The sequence below is a fragment of the Sceloporus occidentalis genome, unplaced genomic scaffold (assembly GCF_023333645.1).
Source record: "Sceloporus occidentalis isolate IW3139 unplaced genomic scaffold, rSceOcc1.0.p SCAF_1, whole genome shotgun sequence".
Lineage (NCBI taxonomy): Eukaryota > Metazoa > Chordata > Lepidosauria > Squamata > Phrynosomatidae > Sceloporus > Sceloporus occidentalis.
The window spans coordinates 265,190,262-265,206,380 of record NW_028316981.1 but is presented as its reverse complement, the minus strand read 5'-3'; the positions used below and the strand labels follow the sequence as shown (position 1 = coordinate 265,206,380).

Below are 16,119 nucleotides of genomic sequence, written 5' to 3'. Positions count from 1 at the left end.
GTCCTCCATTTTTTATTTAAAAAGTGCCCTCCATTTGAAAATTTTCTCCTACATTTGTCCCGGTTTATTTATTTATTTAATTTTTTTAAAAATTATTTAATTATTTATTTTTTGGCTTCGGCCCCCCAGTTGTCTGAGGGACAGCAACCCGGCCCCCGGCTCAAAAGGGTTGCCTACCCCTGATCTGGAAGGTCAAACCCTCCATTGGCCTAATCTGTACTGCAGAAATAATACAGTTTGACACCACTTTAACTTCCACAGCTGAATGCTATGGAATCCTGGGTTTGGTAGTTTGTTGTGACACCAGAGTTCTCTGACAAAAGGCTAAATATCTCACAAAACTACAAATCCCACTATTCCATAGCATTGTTTTGTGATATGTTTAGTCTCTGTCAGAGTGCTCTGGTGCCACAACTACAATTTCCATAGCATTGAACCATGGTGATTAAAGCTGTGTCAAACGGCATTATTTCTGCAGATTAGATTTGCATTCTTTTTATTGACATTCTAGGAGGAGATAAGACCACTTCAAATTTTCTAAACACTGTATTTAGTTAGGTTTCCACAGTTGTGTATTTAATAAAACATTGTGCATAAGAAGAAAGGGCACACATATGCACACTCTTAAGAGAGCATTACAGTTAATTTTCTTGATCCATAGCTGAAAGTAGTGTTCGGATGCTCCCTCCTTTTTCTGATGTCTCAGGAATAAACTCTGAAGATCCTTGTTGCATGGGGTTAGTTGGATTGCATCTTACTGCGTCACTGGCTCTGTGAAATCCATCTGCATCAAGATTATCACTACTTTCTCTGGAGACTTTTTCTGCTTCAACAATGTTTTTTATCTTTCCAAGTATTTTATTAATGGAAACTGCCTGTATAGAGAAGATATATATTTTTGTTTAAAGAAACTGGAAAAAATGCTCTCTAACTTAAAAGGTACACTTTGTGATCTGCTTCTAGTTCTAGCTAGAATACATTAACTACAAAATATTAAAGCTCTTAGTGTGATAGATTCAGACAGTTATGTTTTTCATTTGGTATTTGAAGAGGCTTGGGATTTCATCCACCTAACATGAAGAGAATCATTCCCATGAATAGTTCATATATGTATTTAATATAACAATTTACAAACAAATAAGCCTATGTTTAATATTCAGTGTGCAAGAATGTTGCTGAATCCAATGGAGTTAGTCTACATGCCAGAAATCAGATGCTTTTGGTGCTTAAGTAGCTAAGCAATTCCTGAATTTAGTGTGTATGATGCTAACCTTGCAACCCTAACACAGACATGCTTCATTACTTGTACAGATTTCTATTTAAAGGACTACAGAAAATACTGCAATTACTACCTATAAAAAAAGAGAATGTGTATTTGTCAGAGCCATAACTCCAAAACCATGAAACCTACGTACTGGAAACTTGGCTGCAAGAAATGGGCCTAGGGATGTGTACCTAGGGTATATATTTGTTTTTCAAAATGTATTATTTGTCTTAAATACAGTATCTATATTTGAAGTCTGCAGTACCATCTTCAGTTGCTAGCTGGCAGACTACCTTAATGAAAGAATGCATTTGCAGTCCCTATTGTTTGAAGCCAAGAGATTGAATTGCAGAGTTTCTCCTTCCTGAACATGGACTAGGGAAGTACCCCTTTGCCATGAGAGTAGAGCACAATTGCATGTAATACTATCTAATTCTAGTATTGACGGGGAGTACTTCCAGATGAAAGCTCTTGCTTCTATCACATAATTGTATTGCAGAGTGGTGACCTTCAGGTAGTGTCCTACCATCTTTTTCTTCTACTAGTTCTGCTTTTTTTGCATTAAAAATCAATTGAGAAGGGGGAAAAAACTGAATTCACTGTTGTTTTGATTGGTAGTACTCAGTCTGGAAGTGCTAGTGGTAGCTATCTATGAAAAGAACTGCTTCCAACTGGGCACAGGATATGCAATGTGTGGTTTTTCTTCAGGACATTTTTGAGCAATATTTTAAAGAGTAGGACACAAAGGTAACCAACAGTGTCATTTAAAAAACTAGATATAAATGTGTTTAATGAAGGACCAAAAGTAAATAAATAATAATGCATACATTTGCTAAGAATATGGTTCTATTTGACACTCATGAGAAAAGTAGGATCAGAATAAACATATTTTGTAACCTACCAGAAAAATTAATGCTGCATAAGAAACACACATTACACTGGTGAGGGCAGTCTTTGCTGGATAGGAAATGACATCATAAAAGAACAAAGAACTGTTCTGAAGAGAGAAAAGAGTCAAGTAAGGCACTCATTGTTCACATCACAATTTAGTAATGAGCCTTGCAAATCCCATTGATTTGAAAATATGGACATATCTTCCTTACTGAAATCAGTTGGATAGACTGCTTAACTTTAGATGGATTGGTAGCGTTTTAGATAGGTTTCCATGTTAGTACATTAGGCAGGTTCCTAAATAGGTCATCTAAGCTTTAACCATATGATTTCAATAGAACTTAAGGCTGCAATCCTGTGCACACTGACTTGGGAATACTGCTGATCCCAGTGGAATTCCCCTCCTCTTGGTAAATATGCATAATATCCTTAAGTGATACATCTGATGAAGTGGTCTATGCCAAATCTATGCCATGTAAATGCTGATCTCCAAGATGTCACATACACTGTTTTAGCTGTAGTAGGCTATGGTAAGGATGTAGGAAAATACCTGCCATTAGTCTATCTACCTCAGTACATATTTACATTAAGAAGCTCCTTTTCCTATGAAGGACGATGGGAAAAGTCCATCATCAGAGGGCACAGGCAAAGCCAGAACTAATGAATTGAGGACAGTTCCCTTTCCTCTTGTCTACCCTTAGGTTAATTCATGTCTGGAATGGTCCCTTTAAAAAACGTATTTTCTCATACATTCCATCTTTCTGGATCATGGGGCAGGGAGTTTATACAGTAAAGTTGTGAGTTCTCTACCCCAGGCCTATGTACCAAGGGCCAAACAGCAGATGATGAGAAATTAATCTTTGTATCTAACATGCAGGTTTTTAAAAAATACAAATAGCATCAGATGGGGAGGGAGGCTCTGATAATTATCAGGAGTGTAGCAGATAGAGACAGAATTTATTCCTTTCCTTCCATGCAGCTTAAAGACAGCATTTGGTTTGGTAGGAAGTCTCCCACTGGCACGAATAGGGTTTCCTTATCCTCATTAGCTTCAAAAGAAGGATTGTCTTCAGGACCACAGCAGGAGATGAAAAGCTTAAATCTCCCTCCCCATGCCTTCTGCCTGTCCCAGTAACAAATTACACATACACAGAAGTATTACTGCTGCAATTTACCCTTTAAAAAACTATTGCTGATGCAATTTACCATTTGAAGAAGCCAGGGATTGAACTGGTGGTTTTTTTTCCTGTACAAAGCAAGGATTCTACCACTGAGTGAGTGACAGTGTTCCCATCCCTACTACTTTAGAGTTTGATCTCAATTCCCATTTCTAACTTCACTGCTGCTGCTCTTTGGGTTACCAATTATTGCTTTGAAAAGGCTTAAATCTAGAGCACAAACTTTCATTGGCTGATACAGCAATCTTCAAGGCATCGCATATCTCCCTACAATTATTTTTCAAACTTTCCCTCCTTGGAAAACAGGAAATGTAGAGAAGATGGAATGGAAAAATACTGTTATCATTACACATTTAGCTTTGGATCTTCTTCTCCCCTTCTCAGGCAAGGGGGAGAAACCTTAGGACAAACATGATGCCTTGAAAATTCATGTCCCAGTCTGGGTGTGGAGTTGGGTGTGGCGTCTACATGATGCATGCCCTGACTCTGTTCCCAGGCCGGCATGACACCGTGCGCCGCACCACACAGCACACGGCATCACAGCGCTCCTCTGGCACTGTGTCTAGACAATGCAGTGCCAAAGGAGCACCATAAAGCCATGGCCCCAACAGCTATGGTGCCCTTTCCAGGGCACAAAAAGAAGGCACTTTTTGTGGCTCTTTTTTGCACCACAGAAAGGCCAGATCGGGGCCGTGGCGTGTGGGTGCTGCAACCCCGATCTGGTGAAGACGGAGGTGGCTGCAGGCCACTTCTTCAGGGGCGATCTGCACAGCTCCTAACTCTTTTAGTCTCAAAGGTGCTACAATATCCCTTTGCATAATGATTTTCCAGACTAACATGGCTGTTTGAATTAATACAGAACCTGTGAGAATTAAAGCCAATTTTTTTGCCTACCTTCACTTTGTATAGAGGTTGCTTGGGACCATTAAGTGTATTCAAGAAACGACGTGAGACAGTATTCAGTTCTGCCAATTTTCTAGCAAGTTGTGGCTGTATTAATTTAGCAATTGATTTTGAAGACCGGGATATTTTAGTTAGCCCATTCCTAATGGTTACTCCATGGGCTGAAGAGAATATCCTTGCCATAACTGATCCAGATTCCTTCACAGTGCGATCGTTTTGCTGAAATAAATGAACAACAAAGATCAAATTACTGGAAAAGGTATTAGAATAAACGCCAGTTCAAAGCATTAAGACAGGAAAGGCATACTGTAGAGTGGGAAGTGTTGTTAGTTCTCTTGGTGATTTGCAGTAGATCTTCAAGGGATTCAGCGTCTGGCTACTTCAGCAAGAGTAGGCAAAAGGAGGGAAGACATCTGCCATGAATGGCTTTATATTATTGGCTTTATCTCTTATCCTCAGTGTTCCCAGTTTGTAAAATAAAAGTATTAATTGGTTGCTTTTCACAGATTTTTTTCATATTTTAGAGCTTGGTGTTAGAAATTTTTTTAACCCATGGGGAGATTTGTACATAGTCCAAGTGTATGTTTCACAGGGCACACAGATAATTAACTCTGCTCTCCCTAAGTCACATTTTATGCTTGGCACTAGCTGATAGATGTCAGCATTCCAGTCAAAAACTAAACTTGGAGGCAATACACCTGAAGTCTGCCTGACCCATATTAAACCTCATGCACCAGTATATGACACTCCAGTTTGCTAGAGCCAGGTTTTATTGGAGAATCTACACAATATTATACCTATAATCTAGGTATACTATAACATTGTCATCTGAACAGCTGTAAACAAAGGCTGAGATCATGCACGACAACAGAGATCAGTTGTAGCTCAATCTCTGAAAACTACCCCACCAAAACCTACCCTTTTAGCCACACAGCCCTCTTCTCCAGCGATGGAGAGCAGGACAGTTTTCTTGGAAAACCTTCCCGTATATGTGTGTGCGTGCATGTGGTGACACTGTAGATGGGTAGTTGGAGAGATGCAATTATAAATATGAATTCAAAAATTCACAATGTCATAAGTCCAGCTTACAAGATTGTAAATGCTTCCATTTGGTACTAATCAATGGCTCTTTTTATTTAAAGTGGCAGAAATTATTAATTGTAATTGTATAAGGAAATAACTCCTAATAGATTTCCTTGTTAGCAATTTCAGATATGAAAAGCAGGATCAGTAAATAACTGAATGCAATGGAGAGAGAGAAATATATCTTATATCATATGTAAAGGTAAAAATATTCCCCTTTGATAAGGTTGTCAAGTGGTGTTCGACCGTTGGAGGCAGTGCTCATCATTACTAAGCCAAAGAGCCAGCATTGTCAAAGACAACTCTGTGATCATGTGGCCAGCTGACTGCATAGAATGCTGTTTACCTTCCCACTGAAGTGGTTATACATTTGTTATACATTTGCAAAGATGGATGTGAAAAAAGGAGTGAAATGCCTTGGAGGATACACTGCTATATTATTATTTTTTTGTAGTTCACATGCCAATTAATTTTAATTCTTATCATGGTGGATCTCTAGTAAGTTAACCATTCTCCTCCTCTCTCTCTCTCTCTCTCTCTCTCTCTCTCTGTGTGTGTGTGTGTGTGAGAGAGAGAGAGAGAGAGTGTGCAAAATTTAAAACACACAGTGCTGACCCTTGGATTAGGTAGAAAGAGGTACCCACGTCACATGTTAAGAGATTCACCAAATGAAAAATGATCCTTCCCCTGGTAATCCTCCTTTCTTCTGCCACTCTTCCAGAGAGCTGTGCTTTCTAGAGCTGTCCAGGCTACAAATACTTCTAGCTCTGAAATATCTTCAAAGTATGCCATTGTGCCTGGATTGCCTTCAGCATAGACAATCTCCCAGGGCTCCTGCAAAGCCAGGCATTTGGACTTGGCTGGCTCTGTGGAGAACACCCCTACCAAGGTTGTCGGACATCTTCAAAAAGATTCTGGACAGCAACCTGCTGGGGATGCTTTAGCTGGAGATCCTGCACTGAGCAGGGGGTTGGATTCGATGGGCCATGAAGCCCCTTCCAACTCTATTATTCTAGGAGTCTATGAAACGTTGACCTTCTGACTTGCTCTCAGAGAGAGAAGGATAGTGGTTAGCAATAGCAGAGGTGGGTGATGCTTATAGTGACAACAGTGGAGCCGGGAGGTTTGGACCCCACAATGCTTTTTTTCCTCATAGCAGGAGTGCTTGAGCTACCCTCGATAAAACATTAAGCATAAATTGAGAACGGAAAATGCAACAGATATTTAACAAGCCATTTTATAAACACAACAGAGATTCAAATAATAATGAAATACAATTATTCAGAAACTTTACCTGGTTTGAACTGGTTAGTCTCAGTAAATTTGGAAATTCCTCCCGAATTTCATCTAAAATTTCCAAGGTGGCTCTCTGTATTATCTCGGCTGAATTGGGGGGGGGGAGGGGGGGAAAGTTGTTAAAAGAATAAAAAGGATAAAAGTAGCTACAAGTCTAATGATTACTGATATGTTTATAATATGAAGACAAAGGCCAAGGGACATCAACTATCTAGTAACTGATCTGTGAAAATGATAAACCAGTGTGGTCTATTACCTAACCATTATTTCAGACTCAAAGTTCCACTGTATCCAGATTCTGCCAGGATCTGTCTATGACAACCCTTATTTTCCAGACTTAATCAGAGATTTGAAAAGTTATTTTTTGGACTATCACTTCCAAAATCCTCCAGCTGAGGAATTCTGAAAGTTAAAGTCCTAAAAAAAGGAACCTTTCCAAGCAGAAAGATTCAAATTATAACATTCCAAAATCTATTTCAAAAGTCTGTTTCAAACACTATTATGTCCTGGCTCCTTTCTTTATATATTTATTATTTATTAAAATATTTGAATCCAGATCTTTACTACAGAACCTCTGTGGTGTACAATATTAACAAATTAAAACATAAATAATTTGAATAAGATGAAAACATATTAAACAAGATAGCAGTTAAAACAACTTCTTTCCCCCCCCTGTTGTCTTGATTATTACCAAAAAGATCATATGTACATTGCAGTTGAAAACTTCAAAAACAACTGCAATAATAATCACGTACATGTCAATTTCAGATAAATTAGTCCACACAGTCTTGAATGAAAAGCCACTTTTTGGCTTGGCAACAGAAAGAAACTGATGTTGGTGTTGGTTGGACTTCCAAGGCAAGGACATCTCCAACTCTACCCTGACTCCACTAGCACCATCTTATGGACAACACACCTTTGACTCATTATGGATTATGGCTAGAGCACCTGGACTGAATAAAAGGTCTATTATCTCTTCTGAAAGGCATGGTGATTCTTTGTTTTTGTACGTTAACCTGCTGTATTGTGCAGAAACAGCACAGGGATGGTGTTTCTGTGTGAGTGTATGTAGAACCATATTTCAAAAAATGAATGTGAAGGTGTAGAGAAGGCAAAGCAATGTTTTTTGAATCTAGGTTTTACTAATCTTCTTCTGGATCTCAAGATAATTGGCATAAAGAGAGTCATACCTTGTCCAGCAAACTTCCTCATTATCTCCCCACAGATCCATCCAATTGGCCTGAGAGCCATTTCGTATGTTTCTGGTTGCTTCTTTACCACTCCTTAAATTAGTGTATGGCATTAACTAATTAAACTGGTCTTCCAGGCCACAGATGGCAGTGTCTCCATGCATACTCATATTTTCACCTCCAAGGTAAGAAACCTTTATGAGAGCACAATGTACCTCTGAGGCAATATACTTGCTTAACTCCTGACATCTAGAGTGTCAGTGTGTACAAGAAAACTGCCCCCCCCCCCAACATCATTATAGTTTCCATAGTCAGGATTCAGAAATATATCACTACCTTAAAGGCACTAGATCCTGTCTGATCTTGGAAGCTAAGAAGGATCAGCTCTGGTTAGTACTTGAAAGGGTGACCACCAATTAATATCAGTTGCTGTAGGCTATATTTCAGAGGAAAGAATTGGCAAAATCACCTCTGGGTGCTCCTTGCCTAAGAAAATCCTATGAGATTCATGGGGCCCCCATAAGTCGACAGGTGGCTTAATGGCACATCCACATAGAATTTTAGAACATTTAATTTATGAGATTCTCTTTCTGTATTATTACAAAAGTTTTATGGGCCAAGGCTAATAACCTTTACTCTGTTCTCATCCTTCTTGATCTGTCTGCAGCCTTTGGCACCGTTGATCACTGTCTCCTAGTTGACATACTCTCTGAACCTGGGTTCTCAGACTCTGTTCTTGACTGGTTTAGATCTTATTTGTCAGACAGATCTTTTGCAGTTGTTGCAGGTGGTCAGACTTCATCTCCTGTCCCCTTATATGTTGGAGTTCCCCAGGGCTCTGTTCTGGGTCCCCTTCTGTTTTCTGTCTACACACTGTCCTTAGGTAAACTCATTAGCTCTTTTGGTTTTTCCTACCATCTGTATGCCGATGACACCCAGTTGTATCTTTCCACCCCTGACCTTTCTCCAAGGCTTGAACAGCAAGTCTCATCTTGCCTCACAGCTGTCTCTCAGTGGATGTGCCATTGGTATTTGAAGCTCAACATGTCCAAGACGGAGCGTCTTGTCTTTCCTCCTAAGCCCACCCTTTAACACTCCTTTTCTGTCTCTGTGGACAACATTTCTATTCAACCAGTCCAGCAAGCCCGCAGTCTTGGTTTTATCTTTGACTCTTCTCTGTCGTGTATCCCTCAGATCCAGACCACAGCCAAGGCTTGTAGATTCTCTTTATACAATATTGCCAAAATCCGACCATATCTCTCCGCCTCTACTGCCAAGATCCTGGTCCATGCCCTAGTGGTTGCATGACTTGATTACTGTAATGTCCTCCTGGCTGGGCTTACTCTTTCTCACCTCCGTCCTTTAATTTCTGTCCAGCATTCAGCTGACGCAATATCACATCCACCCACCACTGTGACCATATCTCTCCTGTGTTGGCATCCCTCCACTGGCTCCCCCTCCCTTTCCTCATTCAGTATAACCTCCTGCTGTTGATGTTTAAAGCCCTCCATGGGCTGCCCCACCTTACTTATCAGACCTTATTTCTCCTCACCTTCCCACTAGGGCCTTCCGTTCTAGTAGTCAAGGTCTGCTGTCCCAGCCCAGGATTTCCTCTGCCCCATCTCAGATTTGCCCCTTTTCACTCGCTGCCCCTCACTCCTGAAACCTTCTTCCCCCGCGAGTGAGGGCCATCACTTCTTTAACCAGCTTCAAAATGGAGTTGAAGACCATCCTGTTCAGGACAGCGTTCCCAGGCATTGCATAATTGTCACTTGCTATTTGATGTTCTTTTGTTGTCTGTTTTATTGAATCATTTCCTGTATTGCTATGTATTTTATATGTATTATCCTACTAGAGAGGCCCCTTCCCCACCACCACTCCCTTTGTGTCGTGTCTTTCTAGATTGTAAGCCTGAGGGCAGGGAACCGTCCAATTAAAAAGATTGTATGTACAGCGCTGTGCAAATTTACAGCGATTTATAAATAAAGGTTATTAATAATAATAATAATAATAATAATAAGTAGTAGTAGTAGTAGTAGTAGTAGTAGTAGTCTTGCTGAAGTTTATAGTCATCAAGAGACTAGTTTGAACGCATAAGATAGTAAAAGCTGGTTGGGGAACAGAGGATCAAGCCATGGTTCTTCAGATATCCATTTTTTTTTTTTGTGCAGCATTCTACTTAGAATAAGTGAGATGCTCTAATCCATTTTCCCATTAGTTATAAAATGCAGTGTAGAAGAACAATTTGATACTATGTGTAGGAGTTTCACATCAAGAAACTCAGGTATAAATCTTGTGCCTAGTCTTCTCTCAATTTTTCTGTTTATGGAATTCATATCTCAGATTTCTGCTTCTGAAGATTGTTTTTTAAATCAGTCCTTGTGTATACAGCTGGCCATTCATATTCATGGATTTTTTTATCCATGAATTCAACCATCCAGGGCTTGAAAATATATAAATTGCAAAAAGCAAAGCTTGATTTTGCCATTTTCTATAAAGGACACCATTTTACTATACCATTGTATTTAAAGGGACATGAGCATCCACAGATTTTGGTATCCACAGGGAGTCCTGGAACCAAACCCCAGGGGATACCAAGGGACCACTGATTGTGTTTCCTCCTGTTTCTTTGGAAGAACTCTCTTCGCTGCTGAACTCATCCAAACCTACCACCTGTTCTCTTGACCCACTTCCTTCTCGTCTTCTAATCTCTATAGCCCCCTCTTTGTTACCCTCCCTCCTCTATATCTTTAATCTCTCTCTCTCTTCGGGTTCCTTCCCCTCAGTCTTCAAACATGCCTTAGTTTCCCCTATCCTGAAAAAACCCTCTCTCGACCCCTCTTCCTTGGCTAGCTATCGTCCAATCTCTCTTCTTCCTTTTCTCTCTAAGGTGTTGGAACGAGTTGTCTATTCACGCTGTCTTGAGTTTCTTGAAACCAACTCCATTCTGGATCCCTTCCAGTCTGGTTTTCGCCCACGGCACTCCACAGAGACGGCCCTTACTAAGATCTCAAATGATCTTTTGCGGGCCAAGGCGAATGGCCTTTATTCTATCCTTGTCCTACTCGATCTGTCTGCGGCCTTCGACACCGTGGACCACTGTCTCCTAATAGATGTACTCTCTGACCTTGGTTTCTCGGGCCTTGTTCTTGATTGGTTCACATCTTACTTGTCAGATGGATCTTTTTCAGTGGTCTCGGGTGGTCAGACCTCGTCTTCTGTCCCCTTATCTGTTGGGGTTCCTCAGGGCTCTGTTTTGGGTCCCCTTCTGTTCTCTTTATACACACTCTCCCTTGGCAAACTTATCAGTTCTTTTGGTTTCTTTTACCATCTTTACGCCGATGATACCCAGCTGTACCTTACCACCCCTAATCTTTCACCAGAGCTAGAGCAGTAAGTGTCATCCTGTTTAACAGCTGTCTCCCACTGGATGCACCATCGGCGTCTGAAGCTCAGTATGTCCAAGACTGAGCTTCTTGTTTTCCCTCCTAAGCCCACCCTTCACTATTCCTTTTCTATTTCTGTCAATAACATCTCGATCCAGCCGGTCCAGGAAGCCCGCAGTCTCGGTTTCATCTTTGACTCCTCTTTGTCATTTATCCCACAGATCCAGACTACAGCCAAAGTCTGTAGATTTTTTCTCTATAATATCGCCAAAATCCGTCCATATCTCTCAACTTCTACCGCAAAGACACTGGTCCATGCCCTAGTGGTCTCACGATTAGACTACTGTAACCTCCTCCTGGCAGAGCTTCCTCTCTCTCACCTCCACCCATTAATTTCTGTTCAGCATTCAGCTGCACGCATTATTTCACTTGCTCGCCATTATGATCATGTCTCCCCTCTGTTGTCTTCCCTTCACTGGCTCCCTCTTCCTTTCTGCATCAGGTACAAACTTTTGCTACTCACCTTTAAAGCCCTGCATGGGCTGGCCCCTCTTTATTTAACTGATCTTCTCTCTCCCTACATCCCTACTCGCACTCTCCGCTCTGGTAGCCAAAATCTCCTCTCTCAACCCAGGATCTCCTCTGCCCTGTCCCGGATCCATCCCTTCTCTCTAGCTGCCCCTCATTCCTGGAACCTTCTTCCTCTGCATGCACGGCTCATCACTTCCCTAACCAGCTTTAAAGCTGAGCTGAAAACCATATTGTTTAGGGAAGCGTTCTCAGGGAATTTGTGATTGTTATCTGGCTGTCTGACAATATTTGATGTGATGTGATTTGTTTGATGTTTGATGTTTTTAATCTGTTTTTTTCCCCTTTCTATATGGTAATTTTATCTATTCCTCTTTTAATTGTTATTATCTTAGAATGTACGCCTTGGGCAGGCTTTTATTTACTCCTAATTTTACCGACTTTGTACAGCGCTGTGTATAATTACAGCGCTATAGAAATAAAGTTTAATAATAATAATAATAATAATAATAATAATAATATTTTTCTGTTGTTGTTGTTGTGTGCCTTCAAATCATTTCCGACTTATGGACCTTAACATGAACATAGGGTTTTCTTGGCAAGGTTTGTTCAGAGGTTTGCCATTGCCTTTCACTAAGACTGAGAGACCATTACTTGCCCAAGGCCACCCAGAGGGTTTCACGGCAGAACAGCAATCAAACCCTGGTATTTATATTCATAGTATATCATTCAAACCACTGCACCATACTGCCTGGTCCCAAAACGATGCAGTCCCCCCGTGTTCCACATAGAAAGGCAACTGGAGCAGCATTGAATCAGACTTTGTGGGCAGGGGGCAGAACATATGGTGCTCACAGTTCTACTTACAGGATCTGTGGCCTTAAGAAGCCAATACATTGCCTCATGGTAGAACCAGCCATGTCTTTTATGCTTTAACTGTTTGTAGTGAATTCTGGTTTGCCTTTGAGAGAGATGAATGGCTATTCATTTAGTCATATCTAAAAATAATTGTGATTAGTCCCGAGAAAATGCTATATTGTCTTCATTCCATACAAACTCTGTCCCAAGATTCCCAAGTGACAGTTAACAATTGCACACATTCCCTATACTTTATTTAAATAAAAATGTCACATGGAAAGGCATGCACTAATTATATCTTGTGACCTGATTTCTGCTTCATAAGATTAGACTGGGCACTCCTTACCTAGATGTTGAAACAACTGTTATCACTTTGCCTTCGTGATAAATGAAATTTGTGCTGAAGCCACAATGGATTTGGTCTTGCTTAGAGTTAGGTGTGTGCTTCATCTCAATGGGCTTAAGTCTAGCTAATTTAATATTAGATTGTGGCTGAGAATTTTACCCCAGACAATTCCAGACTACTGCAATGAAATGAAAACTCTCATTCTCTTATAATAGACTCTATGTAACTGTATTATAAAATATTTTACTCTACTCTGGATGCCCCTTGCCACTTTTAAATTGTATCTGATCTAATATGTTGCTAAATTACCTTGCCAGAAACATAATCAAAGAGAGCATTTATAAATCCTTCTGGGCTTCATTCATACAGCCTCCTCCTATGGCCTAGGAACAAAAAGGGTTTTCATAGTGCCAGGTTATTTGTTAATGCTACTCACATACAAAAGCAAGTTCAACAAATGGTGATGTTCAGACAGACATCATCATAACCCCCAGTTACAGGATACTGGATCAGAGGCTTTTTGCTGAAAGAAAACTTGGCAATATTCTTTTGGCACAATCTTTAAAATCTGAATGTATTTTAATTAAAGTACCAAACTTTGAACAAGCTGTGTCCTTTTAAAGCTAAATGGGTGTATTTTGGCTGAAATCCAAGTATTTGGGCTAACCTGACTTGTAGAGTAGGCTGTTAGTATGCTAATTGGTCCTTTAAACAGATTTGTACTGAGTTGTGTTTCAGTTACAAAGCAGAGCTTGGGCAATAATAGAAAACTGGTACATGGTGTTCCCTATTGTAAGGTGGCAAATGGGTTTAAAATCTCACCCAACTGAATTTTTCCATTTGGTGGAAAGGCTGCTACATTATTTGCCCCACTCCTCTGGAACTTGCTGTAGAGTTGTTGCAAATAAAATGAGTGCATTTGTTTTAATCTTAACACCACCATTACTACACACTCAATGGTAGAACCCTCTAAGTCTTAAGCTGCTTTGGGTCCCATATTGGGAGAAAGGCAAAATAATACATTACAGTAATAAGTTAATAAATACCATGTTTTGTTGACAATGATGACAAAACAAGTCCCATGGCTTCATAAAATTATGGGATGAGCTTCCTTGGACCACAGTCCACTTTATTCAGGCCTGCATTTTTATAGTTATTACTCTTGGTTTACTAGTTATCTGCAAGGTGTATCGGTATGGACATTGTTTTAAATTCTATATACCATTTCTATTGTTTGTTCAGGGCATGTTTATTTATTGCAGTCTTGTTTGGTATGGATTGTGGTGACATCACAGAAGCAAAGAAGCCAAGTGTTGGGAAGGAGGATTGAGCTGCGTCTGAGTCAGCTGATTGTGGAAATGGGAATAAGGACAATCTGACCCAAAGGCTTCACTTTCCCCTCTCTTGGACAGATTAAAAACAGTTGCTGCATACTCTCCCATAGGTTTTCCTAGTTTAGGAAGTATGTTTCCTAGGGTCACTGAGAATCAGACAGTCTACCTCCTTCTGTGATCTGGCATCTCCAATCAGGCCATCACAACAGCTATCATATTTACTGAGGGCACAGTCAAGGGGATGGGATGATATTATCATTCCATCAGTTTTGACTATGTACTCTTAGAAGCACGATGCCTAAAAGCCCCTATCCATTGGCTCAACAAATAGCCTCATTCCATTTAAATGAGCATAGGGCAGACTATGCACAGTCTTAGGTACACCTAGAGATTAAGATACATAATAGCTATTTCTTTTTTTAAAAAATTATGCTTGATCCATTGGCTCAGACCTGATTTATCATTCTGAGATGTTGTGGTAGTCAACTATATAGGAGCTCTAGCAGTCTAATTTAACTGATCATTTTGGGGTGAGGGAGCTCAATCTGACCAGTTTATTTTTAGGAGGTAGATGAATCTGCTTTCTCTTCCCTGTTCCAAGGTCCTGGTAAAATCATCAAGTTCCTGTTTATAAGTTCTTTTTAGTTCTGCAATATTCAGCAGAGGAAGGCCTCAGTGGGTGCAGGACAGACAACAACGGTTTCTCTTTGCGTCCCTTGCTGAAGCCAGAATAAGACTGGTTTGTTCAAGGCTTGCTGGATTATTCAGAGATGTCTAGGAATAATGTTCTAAATGCAGAACATTATGGGATAAGATACATTTTGTTGCAGGTCCAATTTGAGCTACACAAATCTCACCTTCCGTATAATAATTGAAATGGCATATCTAAAATATTTAAAATACTGTGTATTCTTTTTAATTGCCTTCCATGGGTAACAGGAATCTGGCAGAAGAACATCACATTGGATTTTGGTCCATTTATTCGGACTGCTTAGCAACTTATTTTGTTAATTGTTTACTTTCTTATGGTTTTAACCTGTGACCTGTGAATCTTAAACTGGCTAGTTCTCTCTGCACATAGGTTAATCAGTTGCTTTTAAAGTGTGTTTCTTTTTGGTACCTACATACTACTGAGCTGCTTTTGGGATCTGAGAGCTTTATCCTGTGTACTGGCTGCTGTGATCTAGTAAAAACTACCTTTTATATGGTGAGCTTCACAATCCCCATTAGTTTGAGTTAGTTGTTCTTAATTTATTCTAAGTTTAACTACCTTTCTTCCCTGTGTGCAGATACCATGTCTTTTATCTACAAAATTTAAATAGAATGCTTTAGGTCCTAGATCTGGGAATGAATGTTTACTGAGAAGGAAATACAAACTGAGAGGTGAGGCATCTTCCCAGTTCTTCTTACACAAATCTGTATCTGTCAGATCCTCAGAGGAAATGCAGTTTTCATATGTGCTTATGGCAGGATCTAGGTTTGATGGTGTCCTAGATAGAGACCTCCATCTTGCACCCTTGTATCCCCCTTGAGTTGGCAGTGTTCCTCTGATTGTCTTCTGGTGGAAGTAATTTTAACAGTTACTTTGAGTCATGAAACACAGGTTGCTGTACATATGTAGCAGGTAACACAATTTCTTGCAGGGTCTAACACTCAATATTTATATCTACAACGAGATCAACAGACTTCCATGATGTGTTGTCTGAATAGCAAACTGGGTTATACCATGTAAAATACAGTACCAGAATATGAAGATGTTTCAATGTACATGTAAGTTCCTTGAAAATGAAAAGAACAGTAGCAGGAACAGCATGCAGTCAATATGGTTTAGAGGGGGCTTAGCAGTGCATACACCTTATGTG

At 40.0% G+C, this 16,119-nt stretch overlaps 1 protein-coding gene across 1 annotated transcript; it reads right to left on the bottom strand.

Moving 5' to 3' along the window:
• Positions 1 to 641: 641 nt before the first annotated feature.
• On the bottom strand, positions 642 to 7,866 carry SPATA9 (spermatogenesis associated 9). Its single transcript, XM_089512524.1, has 5 exons — positions 7,806 to 7,866; positions 6,614 to 6,702; positions 4,228 to 4,455; positions 2,166 to 2,261; positions 642 to 875 (listed from the first exon to the last, which is right to left on the bottom strand). The coding sequence occupies exons 1-5, from the start codon at positions 7,864 to 7,866 to the stop codon at positions 642 to 644; spliced, it is 708 nt and encodes a 235-aa protein (XP_089368650.1).
• Positions 7,867 to 16,119: the final 8,253 nt, after the last annotated feature.